The sequence below is a fragment of the Telmatherina bonti genome (genome assembly GCF_933228915.1).
Source record: "Telmatherina bonti genome assembly, chromosome: 21".
Taxonomy (NCBI): Eukaryota; Metazoa; Chordata; class Actinopteri; order Atheriniformes; family Telmatherinidae; genus Telmatherina; species Telmatherina bonti.
Genome location: NC_136630.1, coordinates 17230620 through 17253974, shown reverse-complemented (window position 1 = coordinate 17253974; position 23355 = coordinate 17230620). Strand labels below are relative to the sequence as shown.

Here is a 23355-nt window from a genome sequence, read left to right as displayed (position 1 = left end):
TGTTTGGGTACGCCTCTGTGTAAACAGACGTATATTTAATAGTTTTGAGTATAATGTGCATTTATTCATTGTTTCCTTGCATATTACACAACAAATAACAAATACATAAAACACAGAGCCGTGACTGGTACACTGTAATTTTCGTCATGACACGAGCTGCTTCCTGGACCTGTAGGAACTAGCTGGCGCAGCAGTCCACAGTGTTGAGTCAACGTTGCATCTGGGAGGCTGAGGCAGCGGCGGCATCTCTGGCGTGCTGTGGCGAGACAGAGGAGATGACATAACAGCGACAGGATCAGCTAACATTATCCCGACATCTGGATCAGATAGTGACTTTTGTCGGTTAACGTAATTAGATTAGATACAGCTATTAGTTTACGCTGACTGGATCCCAAACCAGTCACCAATGCTCTCAGTGAGCTGCCCTCACATATTTTGATCAAAGTTGCTGCAAGCTAGCGTTAGCTCGCTGCTGCTACGCTTCAAGCATTGAAGTGGCCACATAAACATGCGGATCATCGAGGCTGAGACCCCTGGGATATCTTTAAACGCTTCCTGCAGGACACGACTCTCGACTGCCCGCTGACTGGACTCTGCAGAGTTGCTGTGTAAATGTTGCTTATCTATATCTAAACATGTGCAAACTGCAAATTAGCTAGCCACGCTTGGCGTTTACGGGATTGGTTAACTTAGCTACTGCTGCTAAGTGCTACAAACAAATAAGAAGCTAACTAAACAGTTAAATGTCAGTACATTGTCTCCACGAATTAGACAAAAACACTGTAAATTACATATTTGGTCACTGGTTTTAATTCTTAAGTGGTATCTGATTTCTAGCTGCGATTATGTGTGTTGTAAGAGAGATGGTGGGTAACCAATAAGCCCAGTGAAGCTACATTCTTGGGCTAAAGCTAATGTTCATAGCGTCATTGTTAGCAGGCGTTTCAACAACGCAGGCAGCTGGCCATGCTCACTTGACAAGGGATGGGGGTCTTTTAATATGAACAGTTTTGTTTTTATCATTGACCTACACAATTTCTTATTATCATGGCCTAGTTTTCCTTCAGAACACGTTGGAAATAATATGACATGGACTATTCATTTGCGGCGACTTACCTGTAGCCTCCTAACGCTAGTTAGCTTTAACTAGTGCATTTTAATTTAAAACCTGCTGTACTGCAAAGTTAGTGTTGGTTTAGGATAAAGTGTTATTGACGTATGCTTTCGGCCTTTACATTTCACTATTTAGCCAAGTTGTTAGGTTAAAACAAACCATGAACAGCTTGAATAATCAGCGTCGCTAAGTCTTCCAGCGTGTCATTGCTGAACTGTCTTCACTTTTATAATGTAGTAAGCTACACATAACCAGAAACCTTTTAGCAAACAGGTAACGTTGGCTAAGGTTGTTACCAGAGATATTGAACACAGCAGCCTTTGTATTGTCGATATTTTCGACGTTCACGATTTTAAAATAGCGCATTGCGTATTTTGCTAATGGACTTCAACTTTTTAATGAGTCAGCTAATCTGTTGTAAGCAAACTGCAAACCCGCATGGTAGTATCTCATGGTAGCCTTAGGAATAAATGGGAAAGTCTTAAATACGAATAGAGATGGTCCACAGTTGTGCACACAAGGCCTTCGCAAAGATAGTCTACCCTTGCCATAGTTTTCAGCAATAAAAATCGTACATCCAGAAAGTTAAACACTTTCAACTTTTCAAAAAGTATTAGATTCATGTGAACTGTGGGTATCTCCTTGTATGTTAGGGTTAGCTGTGTGTAGAGATTGGACTGTGTCCAGGCAAAGAAGAGAAGTATACATGAAGGTTTTGCCAGGGGTACTCAGTTCGGTCCCACAGGTCCACACTCCAGCAGGTTTTCCACATATCCTTGCTTCAACACAGCAGGTTCAAATGAAAGGGTGATTGGACAGAACCTGATAGGCTGTTTGATCCATTTAAGTTCATTCAGGTGTGTTAAAGCAGGAATACCTGCTGGTTTACGGCCTTGTAGGACCGAGTTGAGTACTCCTGGTATAATAAAAAAAAAAAAAAAAAAGGACTAAGCAGTAAGAGAGGCTTCTGACCCAGGAAGTAGTGGTCATATTTCTGTCCTGTTTTTAAGTTTCTTCACCTTCCCCACTTCACCTGTCAAAGTGTCCTTGAGCAAAACTGCACCCACATTGGCCTGCAGTGTGTTCATCAGATGTAAGATGCTATGGAGCAACTGCTAAGTTATAGTTTTTTTTTTTTGTAAAAAAAGTAAATGAGATACAGTGTGTGTGCAGAAATTCAAGAACCATATTAAAGGACAACTACTGTTGCAGTATTCCACCACTAAAGAGTTTATTAGTTGAGTGGCCAGTCAGAAGTCATTCCTCACAACAACAAAAAAAACAAAAAAAAAAACACATGAAAGCCAGCTGGATATTTTCCAAAGAGCAGCTGAATGACTATCATATTATAATGAGTGAAAATGAAGATTAAAATATTTGGATTCAGTTCCCACCAGAATGTGTGACTGAAACTACATAATCAAACCTCTTAAAGCCAGGTTTGGTGGAAACCTGGCATGAAACATCCTTCCATTAATACCAATTACTCTTGTTCAATGAGGTCATGGGAGCATCATTATAAAATGTATTGCTTTTGTGGTATTTTTTCCTCCTACAGTAATGACTGGAATAATAGGAAAAGTCTCTGAAAAATGTATAGAGCAATTCTGAATGAAGAAAAGGGAGGGAAACAGCTCAGAGCTTCAGTCGCTCAGATTGGGAAGTAGTTTTACTTTTAAAAGATTGACCCAGCCATAGTTTGGACATGGACCCAGTATGGTCTCCAGAGAGACCTAAAATGGCTGTGCACTGAAGCTCACATCTCATCCAGCTGACAATAAATGTTTCTGACAGGGAAAATGCAAGAAACCTCCAAAGCAGAACTATGCCAGACCTGTAGGGCTTTCCTAAGAAGAGATATGACTTCCATTACTGCCTAAAGTGCATTAACAAAGTACCAAGTGCAGGGTTTGAAAGCTCATGTCCATCAAATATTTCAGTCATTTCATTTTAAAACAAACTGTTTGTTGTAGCACTAATGAGAAATGTGTCTGGAATAAAGACAACGGAAAAGCCGTTTATGATTTTTTGTGAAGAGTCAAACATCCTTGGAAAGGTTCAGAAACTCGCTTAATTTATTGAGTTTTATCTCTAATCCAAATAAGCAAGCTTGTTTTCCCACATGAGCCAGAATTTACTGCCTCTTTCATGTCCTCAGTAAAACTAGAGCAATGTATGGCCACATATGTTGAACTTTGATAATGTGCTTTTTTTTTTGTTATCTCAGCATGTGCAGCCAAATGGGGAGGGGAGGGGGGGCTGTTACTGGCTGCGAGATCTATGTGAACTTTCATTCTTTCTTTCGTGGTTTGTGTTTTCCAGAGAGGACAGAGAGCGTTGGATCTCCAGGACCAGATTGCCTGCTGAACTTTTTGCCTCTCAGATCACCAGGGACCATGTTGACCATCTTGGCTGCTGGGTCTGTGTTCTTTCCAGGCCTCTTCCTTCTGTCCAAACAATGCCTGAAGTCCATCCCAGCACTGAGGTGGAGCGAAGGAGATGCAGTCATTGTGTCAGCGAGGTTAGACCTGAAATGTTTTTATTTTGTGCAGTATTCAGTATTCACTCTTAATTTTTTGTAAAGACAACACATTTCCTGAAATCTAATACTGCATGGTTTTGTTTTTTTTAGCACAACTCCTATTATACAACTTAAGTTCTGTGGTGACAGTAATGTTATTTTTTGCGAAGTATTTTTAGCTCTGTTGTGTCTGCATGAAACCATGGGGGTACTATAACTTCTACTGGGGGTTAAACTTTGAATCACCTTGGCTGAGCATAAAAAGACATTTTATTCATTGTGTTTTGCCACTTTTACTTCCAGGTTGGTGTCATCAATTCAAGCAGTCATGGCTTCTTCAGCTGGCTACATCATTGCTTCTTCCTGTGAGGACATCATTGAGGACCAGTAAGTCACTTAGTCGCTTATAACAATCTTTTCTTTCTAAGGTGAAAAAAAAGATCTGATTTGTAATTTTTAGGTGTTAAGATGCATTTTTGTCAAGCATCAGTTTGATTTGAGCAAAGCAGGGCTTACATTTTACATTGTTATCTTTCCTTTGCTAAAATGTGCTAATGTTTATTGTGGACTGTCTCAGTCTTATTGATTGTTGAAAATAGTCGTACTACAGCATGAAAAGGAAATGCGCTGTCAAAGAGGTTGGGTTGTAACTCTTATAAAGCCTGCATGAACACAGTTCCTTTTGTCTTTGTTTTTAAAAGTCATCTTCTCTTTCCTCCTACACAGGCACTGGCTTACTAGCACTTACATCATGTTTGCTGTTCCCTACTTCGTGTATGACATCTACGCAATGTTCATGTGCTACTGGTACAAGATGCGGGTCAAAGGGCACGAAGAGGCCTCGGCGGCACCTCAGCACATGAGCTCAGCCCTGACCAGCTACTTGCGTCGCGAGTTCCTCATGGTCCTGCACCACGTTGTCATGGTCACCGTCTGCTTCCCTGTCTCTGTGGTAACTGTTTCATGTTGCTCTTTCTGTTGAACTGAGATTCAGGTGATGCAAGCTCAAAGATATATATCTGCAGCTCATGATTGGGTTATTTTGGTGTAAAGGGACAGAGAGGACATTAGGGAGACTTTTTTTTTTTTTTTTTTTTTTTTTTAACTGCAAGCATTCATATCAACATAGAGACAATGCTGTGATAGAAGTCATGAAAAATATTCAGCCTCTTTTTCTTTCTCCAGTTTTGGCGACAAGGAAAGGGGGATTATTTCCAGGGTATAATGTTCATGGCTGAGCTCAGCACTCCATCTGTCTGCTTAGGAAAAATACTCATCCAGGTGAGTGCCTCGGATCTGCCTAACAGAAGACTTTGGTGCTTTTTTGCATGTGCATGTTTCCCACTAAAGTTTTTCTACAATCTCCGTCTGTTTTTTTTCTTCTTGTTTTTTTCCACCTCTGTAATTCATTAGAGAGCATATTTCTGGCTGTCCCCGGCATGCAGCTCGTTCATGCCAATCAGCTCCTTTCAGCTGCATCTTACATGAGCAGCTCTTTCAAACATCAGTCCTAAATCGGTAACACAGTTTAGCCTGGATATATATTTTAGGAGTTGCATCCCTCCTTTGTATTTGTCTTAGGTTTTCGTGGGTGTGTGTAGTGTCTGGGCAGAGTTAGTCACTTATCACTAGATGTTTTTCTCTGAATATAACCCCCCCCAGTATTAAGACTAGATAATCAGCAGAAACAGTACTTGCTTGTCCTTCCCCTTCAGGCACTTAGCACCCTGCCCTACCCAAGCTGTGCATGTGGCCATTTGATAAACAACAAAAGCTGGGGGTTTGTAGAGCCACTCCTAAAGCATTAAAAAAACAACAATAACACAAAACAAAAGGGGTATTTATTGATACTTTGCCATATTATTCAGGGATTGAACAGTGTGGACTAAGCAACCTCTTTGGAGGAGTGTGTGCTCAGTATTATTGCAGTTGTACAGGTTGACAGCTAAAGATAAAACTTAATCGGCAAACAAGTGGGTATGTTAAAAAAAAGAAAAGACACACACTCCTGCTTTCTGCCTTACAGGTCAGTGAACGTCAGAGCAGCAGCGTGTTTCATTGCTGCTTTTTGCTCGGTATCAAAGCAGGCAGATCATTAGCTTATATGAAAGCCAAAGAAAAAAAGAGAGAGAAAAAAACTCTATAGAGGAAGGTTGAAAAAGTGCAACTGGATTTCTTTTAAAGAACAGAGAATGATGGGATAATGATTTTGTGACTGAGATTCTTTAACTCACAAACTAAGGATTTGTTTTTGTTGACATCAGGATGAAGACAGATGGAGATTTAACATTTTCAGCTTTTACCAATCTATGCTGCTTTGCTTTTCTTTTTCCCCTTTTTTTCCCTCCACTTTCAGTACAAACAGCAACACACTCTGCTGCACAAAGTGAATGGGGCTCTCATGCTGATCACTTTTTTCATCTTTCGAGTTCTACTCTTCCCTTACCTCTACTACGTCTATGGAAGGTATGTTTTTCTTCCTGGCTCTGGTCTTCTGTCTTGCTGGGCTGGGGTCAGTGACTCATACAGCGTCTTGATGTGCATCATGAATTCTGGAAGCAAGGTGCAAAAATGCATCTTTAATCCTTCATATGTATTCTATTTGAATGCAGGTACGCATCTATCCCCTTCCACATGGTTCCCCTGTCGGTGCCGTGGCACTGTAACCTCGGTGCTGCTCTGCTGATGGCACCCCAGCTCTACTGGTTCTCCCTTATTTGCAGGGGCGCCCTACGACTATTCAAGGGCACCTCCCGCTCTCAGAGACCATGTGCGACCACAGCCGCTGCTAAGGAGCCTCAAACGGATGGCAATGCACTGCCACAGCCTGCCAACGGCTACAGCACGCGCTCCACAGAGCCGGAGCTGGCCACTCACTGAGGAGGGTAACGTGGAGCGGGAGGGCAGGGAGGGAAGTAAGGCGAATGTACCAATGAGTTTGTAAAAGGAACGAAAGCAATGAGGGAAAAGCAAGACTTGAAGCAAGTTAAGATGATGGCCTCAAATCCAGCTGAAGTGTTTGTAGCCAGCAAACAGCTTAATGGTTTTGTGGCTGACCTCCAAGTACTTCAGCTTCTTAGTTTGTAGGAATCCGAGTGTTAGGACACTCAGTATTTAAGATGTCATCAGGTACTGTGACAGATAGTAAGATGCACTGACTCAAGAGGAATTTGCCTGGATGTATAGCAAACCTAGGTGGCTATTTCCCTCATGTAGATCAAATACAGTCCTCTCTGCCTCACAGTATAGGAAGAGCAGGAAAATAGGAATGTATTATATTGTATGTTAGTATGTTTGCTGTAGATGGAAGGCCTGATTCAGTTTAGTAACGAAGAAGACCTTCAAAAAAGAAAAAGAACAAAAAAAAAAATACCCCGGCTAAGCAGTATTTTGACTTGTTAGTGTTTATTATCTGTATCCTCTATGTAGTCACTGTCACTCTAACAAAATGTAACCAACCTGCAGACTGATTCATCTTTAGAAGGGAAATAATGTCATAATACTGTATTCTGCTGCCTTATCCCTCTTTCCCCATTGTTTGCAGTTTCTTTTACATTTTTATTTATTTTTATCCTCAGAGAAGGAAGAGTAGGGTTTCCTTGGACAGAAAAATGTGATGGTTGTATATAGCAGATGCAAAATAGTCCTTTCTATGTCAGTATTACATCAAAGATGATTTTATGTTGTTTTGGGGTTTTTTCTCATTTGTATGACTGCATATTAGGGCCACTGTGGATTAAAAAAAAAAACAACAAACAAAAAAACAAAAAGAAAGGTGAAAAAGGAGGATATTTGCTAGGAAAAAAAAAAAATTAAAGGGAAACATGGATTATCTCTTAGATTAAAGTCACTTTTAGAATTTCTTTCAAAAAATAACAAGGCCATTTAAAAAATAAAAAACCTCAAAAGTCTTGAAATACTTACAAAACAAATGTAAGAAAATGAATATATATAACTAAAGAACTGATATGGCTTTACTTTGCTTTACCACACTTATTTCCTCACATAGATGCTGTGAAGCATTGAACATAACAGCGCTTTAGCAGGTCAGGGAAGCTTCATGACTTGTCTGATGTTATGCGGTAAAACGGACACTTAGCATTACTCAAAGATGCATCCATTGCTTTTCTCACACTCTTCAGCCACTTGTCAGTTTATCTAACCAATGCGTGACATGCTTAGTCTTAACTTTTAGCTTAATGCTAGATCAGTTTGCACAATACAATATCATCCAGTAACCACTGTATCGATGTTACAGTAAGGTTGAACTGGTTTAGCAAAGTGAAGCTGTGTGGGTTTATTTTAAAAATCTCATTTTTGTTGTAAAACAAATTTGCCTCTTTAATTTAAAAAAAAAAAAAAAAAAAAAAAATCCTGTTTCTCCTTCATAGATTTATGCTTCTGTTGGACAATCTTCTGAGTTATGTCTCAGAAAGTTACCCTCTGGCTGACAGATGCCTGTTTTTATTCATATGTTGTTGTTGTTTTTTTAAACCTACAACAGGCCTAATACACTTTAACTCTAGAGCTTATGATTACACAGATATTCTGAACAAGAGAAGTTGAGTGTTCAGGTAGAAAGGTTTCCCAGTTTTACAGTTTTGTGTATGCAAACTTCCCCCAAAGGTTAGCGCAATAGTTCTTGTTTCAGTGTAGATAGAACTCCATTCCATTCACTGGTATCACTTTCTTCATTTTGCACACAAAGAAGTGCTGCACAGAAGTACTCTCTTCAAACTTAACTGCTTTTAGTTTGGTGCTGATGTAAATCTACGAATATCTGTTCTTGCAGCAGAAGTATTTCACAAAGGGACCTGTGAGACTGGAGTGTGTTTAGCTTTGTTAGAGGACTTGGTAATGTTCATGATGAAGGGAAGCTCTAGTGGTAATCGATTTTGCAGGGAAGAGTTTTCTTGTGACTGACAGGCAGCCAATTTGACTAACATAGTTTTGTTTTGTTTTTCTTTTTAATATTTAGTCCACCAATAATCATTGGAACAGTTTTGAAAAGCCCCACTCAACAAGTCTGGTTTGTTTGTTTTGGGGATTTTCTTCCAAATGTTTTTTTTTTTTTTTTTTTTTCAAGTATTTTATGTTTATTTAATGCAGCTACAGTGTCCTGGACATTGGTCAAGGAGAAAACAAAACAGAAAACAAAAGCAAACAGAAAACAACTGAAACTACTCAAAAACCATAGAGACAGGGTAGTGTGTGCCAAAGCATCTGGACAGCTGTGGGCATGTAAAACACAGAATATCCATTCCCCTGTTCCATGAGTCATAAGGTACTGCTTCTTGACAATACTGAAACATTTCAACTGATGTACTGTATATTCCACAAAATGCTTGTTATTTATTTGTAAGTATTTATTTATTTATTATTTATTTGGTTTGTGGTTTTGAATGCATATTTATGCATACATATACTCTATGCTTCTGAGCCTTATGTGAAGGCTGTATTGTTACTCAAACTTAGCTAAAATATACTTCTCTGTCCTGAGCCTGTCTGGAGTTTTTTTTTTTTTTTTTTTTGTGTGTGTGTGTGTGTGTGTGGGGGGGGGGGTGTTCAGCTTTGAAGTTACTTTCATAGCAGGGAAAAATGTAATTACAGGATTAGCCAGTAGAGGGTGACAGAGTCTATGAAATTATCATAGACTGTGTATAAAGACCATATACGGTCTATGGAAATAATATGGAAATAATATAATATATACAACTCACACTAAGTGTTTTGAATCAGATTGACACTTTTTTGGAATATTAAGATACTGTTAAAGTAGCTCAAAATACGCATTTTTAATAACACGTGAAAGCACATTAATCTTTTGTCAGATCTAAACGTTTCTTTCTAAAGTGACATCTTATTGCCCAGAAGTGAAGCATGACCCTGCACACTGTTGATCGCACAAGGTGCTTTTATAACATCTTTTGCTTCACTAACTTGAGGCATTTCACATCTTAAGGCGGATTCTCAGGGTAAAGAAATATCTTAAAGTAACTGAATAAATGACTGCGGAGGTTCCACAAACATGTTTCGGATAATCATTAAGCAGAGTAGAAATCTAGAACTGATATCAAATGTAGCATTTGCATTTGGAAGCTGTATATTAAATGCAGACAAAGGAACGCTCAGTGCAAGTGAAATGGGTTCTCATAAAGATAAAACACTGTAACTACATCCAGCCAGCTGGAAAATATGACAGGAAGTAGGGAACATCAAATGCTCAAAACCTGATATTAAAGTATGGTTAGATGAACTATGGGTCTGAGTTAAAGAATTACAGCTTAAACCAGTCTTAAAACTCCACAGTCTGCTGTGGAGTTTAACCACAAAGAGCTCTGATAACTACTGCTAAGACTGATGAACAAATAACCAATAAAGAGATTATAAAACAAACGGTTCGTAAGCATAACCGTTCATCTCAAGTACAGACTGACAACAGCCTCCTTGATGTGTAACAATGCTAAAGATATTTATAGTTTCCAATGACAGCGGATCAATTTTATCTGTGAATATGGCAAGATAGCATCCTCCTCCATTAGACAAAGCTCCGATGTACAGGTGAAAAATGACTTTTGTCATTATGTCAATTGAATGTTTAGTGGCAACATAAATAAAAGGAGAAAAACTAATGAAAGGCATGATTCCATGCTTTATTGGCATCCTGGTTTCATTCTTCAGCTAGTTGCTGCTTGAAAAGGATTTAAGACAATTTCGCTGCCACATTTTCAGAAAGGAAAGGACTGAACGGTTTGTAGTGTTTCATCGCTGGACCATCCTGGTTCAGATCGGGTTCAGATTGGGGTCTTTCAATGTGCACTTTGCACATTCTTCCTATGCATGCCTGACTTTTCTGTGTGAAATCAGCCTTTCTCCTGCAGTACAAAAACATTCAGGTTAGGTTGACTGGTTATTCTGCATGTGTGGTTGTTTGTATCTGTTTGCCATTTGATGTACTGGCTTTCTGTCCAGCATGTGGCCTGCATTTCACCCAGTGGAAGCTGGGGTGGGTTCCTACCGCACCAAATCAGATGACATGGATAGAGACACAGTAGGTCATCTTTAAAATGAGGTTTTCTGAAATGCAACAAGACCTTACATTTGAAGTAGACTACAAAGAAAATGGTTTGCATGTCTTCATCGACCAACCCAATCATATTTAGTAAAATGCATCCAGATTTTGCTGGCTAAATTTCAATAACTTCACTTCTGTGTCATGATGGACCCACATACTGTAACATTACAGATGCTGGCTTGTTACTTGTGCTGGTGTTTTGCCAGACTCAGAATATAGTCGTTTCTCATACAGTGCCAATTGAGGGCTTGAAGGTCCCACTCATCCAACAGCAGTTGACTTTTGCACACTGAGATTTCCTCAAACCCTGAATCTCACCACATTGTAACTACCGGTAATAGAAACCTGCCTGTACTGACATGCCTGGTATTTTCTGTTTATTAGAAGAAAAAAAAATTAAAAACATACTGATTACAATAGATCAGTTAACATTCTCCAAATGTAAAATGTTTATTGCTGGTATATAAAAACACACAAAACATAGAAAACCTGTTACGTTTTTAAAAAATTCAAGTTTCTTGAAAGACTTGTGAAGCTCTTGATCTTATTTGTCTGTGGACAAGTCCTCGTGGGGGAATAACTTTAGTATCTCCTTTGTCTTGGGGAGAAGATGGTGTTAGGGTTACTGTCTCGCTCCCTCTCCTTCTCTCGCTCCTTCTGGCTGTTTGGGGAGAGAGCCTGCTCCAGCTTCTTCTCACTCTTGAAGAGATCTCGACCTGTGCGCATGATGTGCTCCTCAATTTTTCGGTGGCGCTTCATGTCAGACAATACTTTGTCCAAACGAGCTTCCCTCTTCACAGAGGAGCGGGCGGAAGATCCTGGAGGAGAAACAACAAGGGAATTATAGCAAACAAACGAGGCACCAACAGGCAGGAGACGTGAAGGGGCAGAACACCATTTAGCGGTTTGCTTTATCTGTCACCTGGTGTTCTGCGTCTGTTGATGAAGGCATTTTTCGGAGTGGTTTGCATTTGCTCCTCATCAAAGTCAAACTCGGTCGGAGTTGGGGGCCTGAAAAGGAAAATCATTCAGCCGTTTATATTCAAGAAGCCTGTATAATGCAAGTGAAATGACTGGGGCGAAGAGCAATACTGACTTGCGTTCCCTCTCCTGTCTCTCCCTTTCCTTCGCCGCCTCTTCTTCTTCATCTCTTTCAGGTGAAGGACTGCGTTCAGGTGTGGGCGGCCTTCTGGGTAGGGGCACAAAGTTCAGTTCCAGCATCTCCCCTTTAGCCAGGAGCTCATAAAGTCTTTTGATCTCAGGAGGAGCAGGCATCCAGTTTTTGGGGTCTTCCATTTCCTCATCGCTATACGGAAGCTCCCATTCACCATCCACTTCTGCAGCCTGCTTCTCCTCCTCAGCACACATCGCCTTGTCTACCTGAGCTTCATCCTTCTGTACCTCTCCTTCCACAGGATCGTCTTTATTTCCATCTGGCGGGGCAGAGAGCGATGAAGTCAGTTTTACACTTGCTTTTAAATAAAAGGTAAAGACTGTGCTCAGAATAACAGCACTGAAATGTACAACTATGCATTTTCATACAGCTATAACTTGAGTTGATCAGTTACTACATTGTTAAAGGTGTTTGCTGTGCTTTTAAATAAACTGTATTATAAATTGGCTTATGAAGATAAGTACTATGGTTCTTAAAATACGACCAGTAACATCTTTTTCATTTGTTTACATTTAGACACTATGCTTTAAAATGTATAAGACAAAGCCTGTAAGACCCTTCACAAGCTATTCCTTGTGGCCTTTCATGTCAGTAGTATTCTCTATCAGATTATTCAAAGTCTGTTTCTCCATATGGTTTCATGACAGACCATGAAGGAGACCAGTTAATCCATATTTTCTAATGGCTACATATATTAAACCAGTGGTGATCAAAATGGTAAACAATTCTATTATGTATAAATTTAATGGCTTAGTTTGATGTTATAAATTCTCTATAACCCAAAATTTAATTAATAATCACTAAACATATGTTTTAAAGATCCAATGCAAACAAACACAGCTTTTTATTAATGTCTTTAAGATACCTGTTTCCTCCTTGGCTGCTGGGGTGTCCTCAGTGACAGATGTCATCTCTGTGTCTTGTTGCTCTGTGTTGCCCTCTTCTTCACCTGATGCAGGTTTTTCTGAGTCCTTCACACCCATAGCTTCAATTCCTTCTCTAAGTGAGGAGTCTGTTGCTTCAGCCTGCATCCTTTCTGCTGTTGGTTAACACAAATCTGCTGAACAGAAGAATCATTTATGCAATCTCATTCGTGTAACTGCAACGTAAATAACTTAAAGTGAGAAAAATGAAAAACATACATGTAAGATTGCCAAGAATAATGTGACACCTAAAATATATAGCGTAACAAAAGCTGTTTGTCTTATTTATAGTCAAAGAGATTAATATTCACCAGACTTTGCACGCTAGCCAACAGGCCTAGCCGACAGCTATTTCTTAACAGATTTCATTTAGCGAATATACGGACCTTGAATTGTCGGTTTGTCGTGGATCCGTGTTGCTATTATCAATGTTGGGTCAAAATATTTTCCATGCGTTAAAATCGCCAAAGGTCCCCATTACAATTGATAAGTGCAATAAACGATTATAAAAGAAGGTAAACATAGCGCCATTTTGGCTGGAGGATCTGCGTGACGAAAATCTTCGTTTCTGCTGGGCCACCTAATTCCGCTGATTGAAAATAATGCGGATAATCCACTCACATAGAGCGAGATATGTGAAACACAAAGTTGTATGGAATAGAGATCTACATCCGGTCCGACTTCCTGTGCTATGCGCCGTCGCATACCGGGCTCGTCGTACCTGGAAAAAGTTCAAAGTCCTCTTTTGCTTCATTTTCAGGTCAAAAACGTGTTAGAAAACATCGACAGGACATAGTTTTGATAACTGTATTTGCTAAAATCAGAAATCTGATCAAATAATGTATCAATACGTCAAAAATAGGCGCCTGTGTAGAAACTAGTTTTGATTGGTTTATAGTCGTTTCCGGTCGCCACGCTCTTCATTTAAAAAATCTTCGGTTGTCTTGTTAAGAGTCCTGACCGCCATTATTAAAAGGAGTAGTCTGGAATGTTTCTATAATCGGAGCTTAACCAGTAACAAATAACTTCAAGGAGTTTTTATTTAATAATATTGGTAAGTGATAAAGAAGCAACTAATACTTTATTATACTAGTTAAGTTCGTTTTGTTAGAGAAAAGGGGTGATTCCGTCTAACAGTTTGTTTTGTGATTAAAAATCAACGTTACCAGTTAAAATTGCGGTTATATATGTTAGTGTTTCATTTATGGAGCATATACAGTTTTAAAATTTGGTAAAGTTCAAGATTTTGTAGACATTGGTACAAATAAACTTTACACATATGGAAGGCTAACCTGTTAGCTAATGTTTCACAGGCCGCTGCAGGTCATTGTTTGATATTACAAACATGGCCCACCGTGTGTCAGCATCAGATGGAGGAAACAAGAAAACCTCCAGAGTTCGGGTTGCGGTTCGTCTGAGACCCTACATGGCCAAAGAAGACGAAAAAGCCGAAGGACCGTGTGTGAGGGGCTTGAACTCCCAGAACCTGGAAATAATCAACTGGAGAAATGCCACAGAAACCGTCAAATACCAGTAAGTGTCTCCTCCTATCATTGTTTTATCAATAAGATAAAAAAAAAGATACTAGTAATTTTATTTATTTATTTTTTTGTTTAGCTTCGACATTTTCCACGGTGAGCAAACAACGCAGCAAGAGGTTTTCCTCTCGTCTGTGAAGCCCATCCTGCCACACGTACTGAATGGACAAAATGCCAGCGTGTTTGCTTATGGGCCAACAGGGGCTGGTATGTTCAAACACGATCGTCTTTATCTGATAAACAAAATTACAACCAAAAATAAATGTTGCCACGTTTTTCTGTTTTCATCCCAACGCAATAGATAGGTTTTATTTATCATGCTTGAACTTTCTTCTTGTGTTTCATAGGCAAGACTTACACCATGTTGGGAAGTGCTGAGCAGCCCGGTGTGATCCCACGTGCAGTTCGGGAGGTTTTTAATCTGGTCAATGCTAAAGATGAGGATGAAGGGTGGACCTACAGCATTGGCATGTCCTATTTGGAAATTTACAACGAGAAGGTTTGTGCAGCTGATCTTTATGAAGGGAATTATTAAATGCAGCTTGTTTGGTTATCTACATTGCAGAAAGAATTTGTAACAAAATGCAACAGAATTAATGAATAAATGAATGAATGCAGTTTGATACCATTAAGACACTGATTTACAGGAATGTTTAGAGAAATGCTGTGATCAATGATGTTTAAACTTTCTATCAGCACTGTGATGTGCCAGAAATTTGGGAAACACTAGAGATGCAACCATTATTGGTATTGACCAGCTCCACACTGGCACAACCTAGCCCCTGCTTCACATTGATTGTAAAGAGGGTAAAAGTTTCAACTTTTAAAATAGTGGTTACCTTTTCAGCCTCACAGAAATAAGGTCACTGGTTTGAGCCTTGGCTGGGGGTAGATGTGAACAGTGGCATTTCTGTGTGAAGTTGCATGCTCTGTGTGTCTGTGTGGGATTGTCTCCGGGAACTCCGACTTCCTCCCACCTACAAGTCATGCATGTTAAGTGAATTGATCGCTTCTCATGTGTAAGTTGTCTTGGATAAAAACAGAAAAGAATGTAATGAACAAAGATGTGTTTATTAGGTGTAACCTTGGCACTTGCAGGACTAAGTGAGACCTACATCCTGTCATGCTGACTGTAAAAGATGTCTTTTTGCACCCTTTTTTTTTTTTTTTTGTTTGTTCCCGCTGCAACGCTTCATGGGTTTACCCTTTATTCTGTGAAATATTTTAGGGTTACATTCACTCTTGCAGCTGATAGCGCAGCTCACTCAGCAAAAGTGTGTCTACTGGGGTTTCATGTTTCCTCGCTGCTGATTTGAGAGCTGGAAATACATTGAAGTGCTGCAAAGTGATTTGACCTGGAACAAATTACAAATATTAGCCCTTCCTACACAATACAAGTGTAGAATATTTTTAGCAAGTGTAAAAAAAAAAAAAAAAAAAATTCAATGTGATTATCAGGGCTTAATGCACAAAACCTAAATATTGTCTCTCAGCTTGACATTAATTTAAACCTTTTTTATTTATAATAATTCCACCTTTACAAACCAACAATGCTTAATCACGATAACTTCTCCTTTCATTTTCTCAGGTTCTTGATCTTCTATCACCAAGTTCCCAGGATTTGCCGATCAGAGAGGACAAAGACAAGAACATTCTTATTCCTGGCCTCACACACACAACTATCTCCTCCTTCTCAGATTTTGACAAACACTTTGTTCCTGCCACCCTGAACCGAACCACGGCTTCTACCAAACTAAACCAGCGCTCCAGTCGCAGTCACGCTATCCTGCTCATCAAGGTTTGGCCTAACTTGATTAACAACATGTTATCCTCCAGAGAACCATAGTCATTTATGTATATTGAGCTGCTTTTATTTTAATTTTTTGGTAAAACAGCATCTTAAACAGGTCGTGGTCTCTGGGCAGTAGACCAGGATTTGGTAGCTGGTGCTAAGAGGAATTCTCTCCTGCAACTCTCATTAGCAAATTTTGTGCTTTTTTTGGGACTACATGGGAGAGATACAAACATAAGTTTTTTCTTTCTTATTCCAGGTGTTTCTTTATCTATTCAGTTTTTTTTTTTTTTTTTTGCCTATTTGATAAAATGTAAGACCTTTGTCAGTCTTCTTGTCTAACCTCTGCATTCCACCTTCTCTCCCGTTTCAAACCTTGACCCATCAACAATCCAGATTGTACGGACTCAGCGCGCCTTAACTTACCGGCAGCAGATGGGTAAACTGTATTTAGTGGACTTGGCTGGGTCTGAGGATAACCGGCGCACTGGCAACCAGGGCATCCGCCTGAAGGAAAGTGGCGCCATCAACCTCTCTCTCTTCACACTCAGCAAAGTTGTTGACTCTCTTAACTCTGGCACATCCATCCGTGTGCCATACAGAGACAGTAAACTGACACGGCTGCTGCAGGACTCTCTCGGCGGCTCAGCGCACTCTGTCATGATCACCAACATTGCACCAGAGTACAAATATTATTTTGACACCTTTACTGCACTGAACTTTGCAGCAAAATCCAAGCTCATTGTGAACAAGCCCTTCACACGTGAAACTGTTGCTGTGCCTGTGATGTCAGGTGAGTCACACTGTTTATATCTAAATGGATTTGATAGGCTAAGAATAGATTATTTAAATTGAGAGGAGAGAATCTCTGGAATATGATCACAAACCCATAAGGGGCCATATATGTTGCATCTCAGAACTCTGAACTAGATGGGTCTCATTTTTATATATATATTTTTTTTCCATATATGCATCTTTGCCTAAACAGTAGCTCTTTTAATTCGTGCACGGCTGTGCCTCCTTGACTGATGCTGTGCCATCTTTCTCGAAGGTTTTCTTTCCCCACTTGACAATCCTACAGGTGCCGTTACAGTATGCTGATTGCTAAACTGACAATGCTCCCTCTGCCTTCATCGTTTTTAGTGAAGCGCTCTAGAGATGAGCCTGAGGCAAGGGGGTCTGGCTCTGAGCCACACAAGAAGAGGCAGAAAGAGGATAAGAAGCCTGAACAGGATGGGTTCTCACCTTCATCACATTGCCAAAGGTTAAGGCCTGCACAGACACACATCTATTTTTTGTCTCATTAAGCAGACTTATCAGATCTGTGATTGCTGATTTGAAAGCCAAGGCCATCTTCCCAGTGTTGCATCATCTTCAATTTTTTTGCTGCTTTTCCTCTAGACAGCAGCAACTTAATGCCTGAGTAAATTTTTGTAGCGTGCTCTAATGTTAAGTTTATGCATAGCTCATATTAGATACAGTTGCTGTGCCTGATTGGATGGAGGAAAGTGCTTATCTTTTACAATGTGTTATCAGGTGTACATGTCTCTGGAGCTGTGATGCATGACCTTTTGACATCTGTACTTTAAAGCCAATGGTCATACTGTCTTCCTCATTGTTCTCTTTCAGTCTGTCAGAACCATCAGTGATGGAAAGGCTAATAGCGTTGGAGAAGCTGATGATGAGCTGCCAGGACAAAGATAGACTGAGTGTACTTAAGGATGTGGCTCAGTCCCGTAAAGAGATCCAGGTGATACCAAAATCAAACTTAAAATTGAACCCAGTAGCTGATGGAAGCAACCTGGGATGTTCTACGATAATGTTTTTTTTGTTTATAAATGATTCAAAGCTTTTTTTTTTTTCCTCCATCACAGTTTAAGTGTGACCAAGTAGAAGCTTATATTACCAGACCCTTACACTGACCAGCTGTTTGGTTTTTCCAGGAGCTCAAAGAAAAGCAAAGGGAGTTTGAAAGCAAGGCTATGCTTCTCAGTCAGTTGGCCGGAGAAAAGTCGAATCCAAAAGAGGAGCCCATCTTCAGGAACACCACAGCCCCCCTACAGAGAAAACAGCCAAATGCCATCAAACCCAATAAGCAGCAGGCTGTGGTCCAGCCTCTGCAAGGTCAGTTAGAGATGACTGAAGAGTCAATAGATGTTGCTATAAATATAGTTTTCTTTCTGTCAAGAAATGACTGTAATGTGGAAATATATTCTGACCACTAAAATGATGCAAAACCTTCCCGATTAAAATACTATATATGTCACATACTTAATCCTTTAAGGCCAAAACCATAACACAATGGTATGAAAAGCCCTCCTTTTTATTTGAGGTCTTTTATTTTTCCTTATTTTTTTCAACAAATTGGGGGTATTTATTTATTACTATGGGATATGTTAAAATCTTCTGCTTTCTGGTATCAGACGGCAGAAGATTTGTATTGGATTGTGTTCAGCAGGATTTTGAGCAAAGTTTTTTCCAGAGTGAAGCCAAACGGATCAAATATGTCATGCAGGGCTCTAATGGGTTAAGGGTTTATGCTCACCTTGAAGGAGAAAGATGCAAATGAGGACAAGCAGAGAAGCATTTCCAAACTTTTCTATTATCTGTTCTTCCTTGACACGGTGGGATTTTATCATTCTGTCATCTTGAATCACAAAAGGTATTGATGAGCTGCAATGTGATCTAAGCGCTCAATCCACAATACTGGAGCCAGAGAATATATCAAATGACGATGAGGAAGAATTATTTTTACATCCCTCAGCAACTTGTGAGTGAGCCAGACAACTTTACTTGTGATCCAGTTCAGGCTTTTGGCTGTCAAGACAATTAAAAAGAATGAAGTTTGGGCCTGTTTCCTGTCAGATGTCAGGATTTTCTTTTTCTTTGACAATGACTGAAGTGGGTCATGTTATAATTTGCAGCATAAAGTAAATGAATGTAAACATTGTGTGTATCATTTTCTCCCTTTCAGTGTCTCAGCTCCAGCCTCTTCAGCAGCTTGCAGTCGTCAAAAAACAGTCAGTCTGTGTCAAGAAGAAAGACAAGAAGCTTTCAGACCTGGTTGAGGTCAGCATCTGAGCGTTGACTGTGGTGTGCTTAGCTTGACACATCTGCAGAGTTGCAAGCATCATATATAAGCTGACGTAGGGCATTAGGTTCAGTTTTGTTGTTTTCTCTCCTCTCGACCTGTCATACTGCAGGGTTTCAGATTTATGGGTCAAAGCCTGTCTTTGACCTCTTTAAAATAATGCAGGCAAATTAGCTTTGGCAGTTTTAAAAAGGGTTGCATGCAGTATACACAAATATACACAAAGTTAAAACAATTTTATCAATTTTTTTTCCCCAAATAACAGCCTCCGGATGGTAAAGAGAACTTGAAGGAAAACTCTTGGGAGTCACAACTTGATCAATCTGTGCTGGAACAATCGAGACAGAAAATCCTACAGATTTTAAATACTGGCTCCCTCAAAGAGCTAAAAAGTCTTCAGCAGATTGGTGACAAGAAGGCAAAGCTAATTCTGGGCTGGAGGGAGATCCATGGTCGTTTTACAGAGGTTGGTAGAAAAAACAAATGTAGACCCTGTTTCATCAAGCAATTCATGCCACAAAAATCATCATACATTTTTCTTTTTTGTACCAGCAACTTAATTTGTGGTGGTTATTTTTCAGGTGGAAGATTTGACAAAAGTTGAGGGTATGACTGAAAAGAGATTTTCATCATTCATGAAGGTAAGCAGAGTCTCCAAGATCATCAGAATTGGGCCCAGGTTACACTGTTCCACGAAGCTCCGCTTGCTTTTTTTGCTTTTGTTTTCCATTGTAGCAAGCTGAGCCAATACTATACAGCAGTCCTGGAGTCTCCCAACACATCCTGCTCCAACACATCAGACTCAAAATAGATCCAACAGCCTATGACGTTAAGCACAATTTGAGTCAGGTGTGTTGTAGCAGTAACAAATCGTAAATCTGCGGGGTTTTGACCATAGATGGTGTATAAAAAGATAGACGTAGCCTTAAAAGGACAAGAAGGTAAACCTGACCTATTAAACTAAAAATGGATTTTTGAACCAGGCTGTAAACATGTTTATTTCTGCTATGAAGTTGGGCTTCCTAACATGGGAGTTTATGGGGATTGGAGCCCCTAGCGGATGAAGGGGGAACTGCAGTTTTGTTTTTTTTGCAGCTTGGTTGTGACCACAGACTGTATATAAAGCGATGGACGGAGCCTCTGTGACGTCACCCATAGGTTTCTGAAAAGCTGAATTGAAGCTCGGTGGGCGGTTCTTACGGTCGCCATGTTGGCAGCGTCATGCGCGTCGTCTCACCCGAAAAATACAAATATGGGCAAAGAGGTGGAGCTGAGAGGGGAGCCGTGAGTGTCGTGGTGGATGGTTGAAATCAAGCGAACTCCGAGCTTCCTGTAGCTAAAAGCTAATCCCGAGATAACAGGAGCTAACCAGCTAACGGAGGTAAGCGGGCTAAAGCTAAATCACGTTAACAGGCTAAAAAGCGCAGTTGTTCTACATTCTTCTGACTTGAAGCGAGAGATTGGTACCTGTCAATCAAAATGACACACCCCTAAATATGCCGAACTCGGAGATTAAATTACTTTTAATGGGCGAGTTAGGAAAAAAAAAAATCACTCCCCCCACAGTTGTCATGAAGGTAAACCTGACCTATAAACCGAAAATGGATTTTTGAACCAGGCTGTAAACATGTTTATTTCTGCCATTGAAGTTGGCCTTTTTAACATGGGAGTCTATGGGGATTTGCTCTGTTTTGGAGCCAGCCCCTAGCGCAGGGGTGTCAAACTCCAGTCCTCAAGGGCCAGTATCCAGCAGGTTTTTGTTGTTTCCATGCACAAACACACCTGATTCAAATCAAGTGAATCTAACACATTCTTTTCAACCTGTTCAGGTGTTTTGGAGCATGGAGATGACAAAAACCTGCATGATACCAGCCCTTTAGGACTGGAGTTTAACACCTGTGCCCTAGCGGATGAAGGGGGAACTGCAGTTTTATGCACTTCCACATAGGCTTCACTTTTTACCGCCGGAGGTTGCCGCTTGGTTGTGACTTGTAGCATCAAACTGAGAAGCCCTGCTATTCAGTGATGTTGAAACACTGTTAAACAGTTATCTGGGCGTCAGCGACTCTGCACGCACCCACACACATCGGATTTCCAGTGAAGTCATTTGAAAAGCTGACATATCATTTACAAGATAAATCAGGACATTTCAATAATCCATATACTAAACATGTCTTATAAACAATAAATATGGAATTATAGATTGTTCTGTCATCATGACCCCCGCCCACGCGTTCACTCTTCTAAATTAATAGTCCGCCTGTCACTAACTCATTCCAGTTAAAGTCACTCTGTACTACCCTGTTGGTCAAATTGGATAAAATGATCTGCTGAGTCTATACAATAAATGCACAAAGCAAAGTTATCTTGTGTCGCTGCAGCTTCAAACACTGCTGATAAACGGTTCATCCTGCCCACTGGGAGATAATAGTATATCGATATATAGTAGATACTGTATATCGCAGCAAAAAGCTGTACTTTTAGTCATACTTACTATTCAAACACTATAATGCACTGTGTATAAGATGTATTCAACAACTCTAGTTACTGGAGACTGCAGTTAGTGCAAGAAGAGCTCTTTGCTTTGTTGTTGATGTCTTGATATTTTCCAGCCAGAAATGAAATAGAAGTGATTTGATCTGAGCAAAAACTGACATCACTTTTCACTTGTCTCTCAAAATGGCCCTTCCCTTAATAAGACTTAATTTAATTCAAAAGAGATTAGGAAAAACTGCAACCGTCCCTGGAAGGAAGAATAACAGCTCAAAGAAGTTTAGAAACACATTTGCAGCTAAATGCATTTTCAAAGATCTGCGGTTTTAGACATGTCCATGTTTGCATAATGCTCTTTCTCCGCTTCATTTGACAGATTATCCACCTTGCACACATGAATTTTTGTGAAAACATCATTTTAGAAGCATATCATCTAGACGAGCATTTATTTTGCATGATCATGGTGCAGTTTGAATGTGCCTGTGTGAAAAGAGGGAAGGAGTTGTTTTGCTCATCTGCTCATAACGTATGGGGATGATTCCTGAAAGGGAAAAAGATCTCCATCTCAAATCTTTTTAAAATTTAATTTCCTCTATAAACTCGGTTGTAAATGCATCCGTATTAACCTGAGATTTTTATAATTAAAAAATCTTATCACACACACACACAGCCATAAATTAAATTTAGCAGTAAAGAAAATGAATGACAGTGTTGTTGTTGTTGGATGTTTCCAATCACATCTTTTTTTTCTGTCTTGCAGGCAAACATCCTGAGTGCCATGGGAAAATGATCCCCCTCTTTGCTTTCAGATTAACTCATGTTTATTGTATATAACTTCTTCAACAAAGCTTTTTTTCTCTTTTTGTATATTTTGCCTGCTTTTATGTTTTTGCAGTGGCATCTTTTTCCTGCTGGTGGCACACCAGAGCTTTTAAATAAATCCCACAGTAATTTCACACTTGTGTTTTTATTTTTAATTTAATAATGGTACAACTAATGTTCACCTTCATGTGCAGGGGGTTAATGTCACTCGCCCTGAACTCTCTCTCTCTCTCTGTGTGTGTGTGTGTGTGTGTGTGTGTGTGTGTGTGTGAGGCTTTGGGGGGATGCTCGTCGCCTGTTTCCAGCATGAAAACCTTTTTGGGCAAATCTGTGAACTGATGCACCGTCGGTGGATAAATATTGAATGCTGGGAGATGTTTTTCCGGAGGTGAGGAGAGGATGATGCTATAATCCAACCCCCCCTTCCTCCTTTTCGCACGTAGTCTGGTGGATTTCACTTTTCATTTCACACATACATACACACACACCCCTCCTCCCTGACGCACCCTGACATCCAGGAGACTCCATCCATCCCAGCGCACTGCACAGGAGCGAGGATACATCATACCACAGCTCTCATGTAATTCATATTATATGATCGAGTTATAGTCTTAAGGCGGACCATTTCTGTATGTCCGTCGGGTTGTAGAAATGTTTGCCTGCGTCTGATGTGAATTTTTCTACCGGAGAATCGTTTTCACGATGCCAAACGTCGGGACACCCCGGCTGTGATGAGATAGACGCTTCAATAAAAAGGTCAGTTTGATGTTGCGTCTTCTCGTTTCTTGTGTAGTCTTGTTAGAGAAGAAAAA

At 40.0% G+C, this 23355-nt stretch overlaps 3 protein-coding genes across 4 annotated transcripts; 2 read left to right on the top strand and 1 right to left on the bottom strand.

Annotated features, from left to right (window-relative positions):
* Window positions 1–280: 280 nt before the first annotated feature.
* Window positions 281–9071, top strand: tlcd3bb (TLC domain containing 3Bb). Its single transcript, XM_079260406.1, has 7 exons — window positions 281–608; window positions 3437–3635; window positions 3939–4022; window positions 4362–4587; window positions 4821–4916; window positions 5992–6101; window positions 6248–9071. Exons 2-7 carry the CDS (start codon window positions 3511–3513, stop codon window positions 6513–6515), a joined length of 909 nt encoding a protein of 302 aa, XP_079116532.1. The 5' UTR covers window positions 281–608; window positions 3437–3510; the 3' UTR covers window positions 6516–9071.
* A 2100-nt stretch (window positions 9072–11171) lies between these two features.
* pagr1 (PAXIP1 associated glutamate-rich protein 1) lies at window positions 11172–13351 on the bottom strand. Of its 2 annotated transcripts, none has more exons than XM_079260984.1 (5): window positions 13194–13351; window positions 12750–12944; window positions 11807–12143; window positions 11633–11721; window positions 11172–11528 (listed from the first exon to the last, which is right to left on the bottom strand). In XM_079260984.1, the coding sequence occupies exons 2-5, from the start codon at window positions 12913–12915 to the stop codon at window positions 11293–11295; spliced, it is 828 nt and encodes a 275-aa protein (XP_079117110.1). In that variant the 5' UTR covers window positions 12916–12944; window positions 13194–13351; the 3' UTR covers window positions 11172–11292. The 2 variants fall into 2 exon arrangements, with proteins under 2 accessions (XP_079117110.1, XP_079117109.1); XM_079260983.1 differs by having other exon boundaries at window positions 12750–12941.
* Window positions 13352–13743: 392 nt separating this feature from the next.
* On the top strand, window positions 13744–22599 carry kif22 (kinesin family member 22). The gene is made up of 13 exons (XM_079261019.1): window positions 13744–13861; window positions 14121–14340; window positions 14425–14552; window positions 14693–14844; window positions 15934–16143; window positions 16534–16930; window positions 17281–17401; window positions 17767–17887; window positions 18081–18261; window positions 19112–19206; window positions 19494–19694; window positions 19810–19869; window positions 22482–22599. The coding sequence occupies exons 2-13, from the start codon at window positions 14153–14155 to the stop codon at window positions 22509–22511; spliced, it is 1884 nt and encodes a 627-aa protein (XP_079117145.1). The 5' UTR covers window positions 13744–13861; window positions 14121–14152; the 3' UTR covers window positions 22512–22599.
* Window positions 22600–23355: the final 756 nt, after the last annotated feature.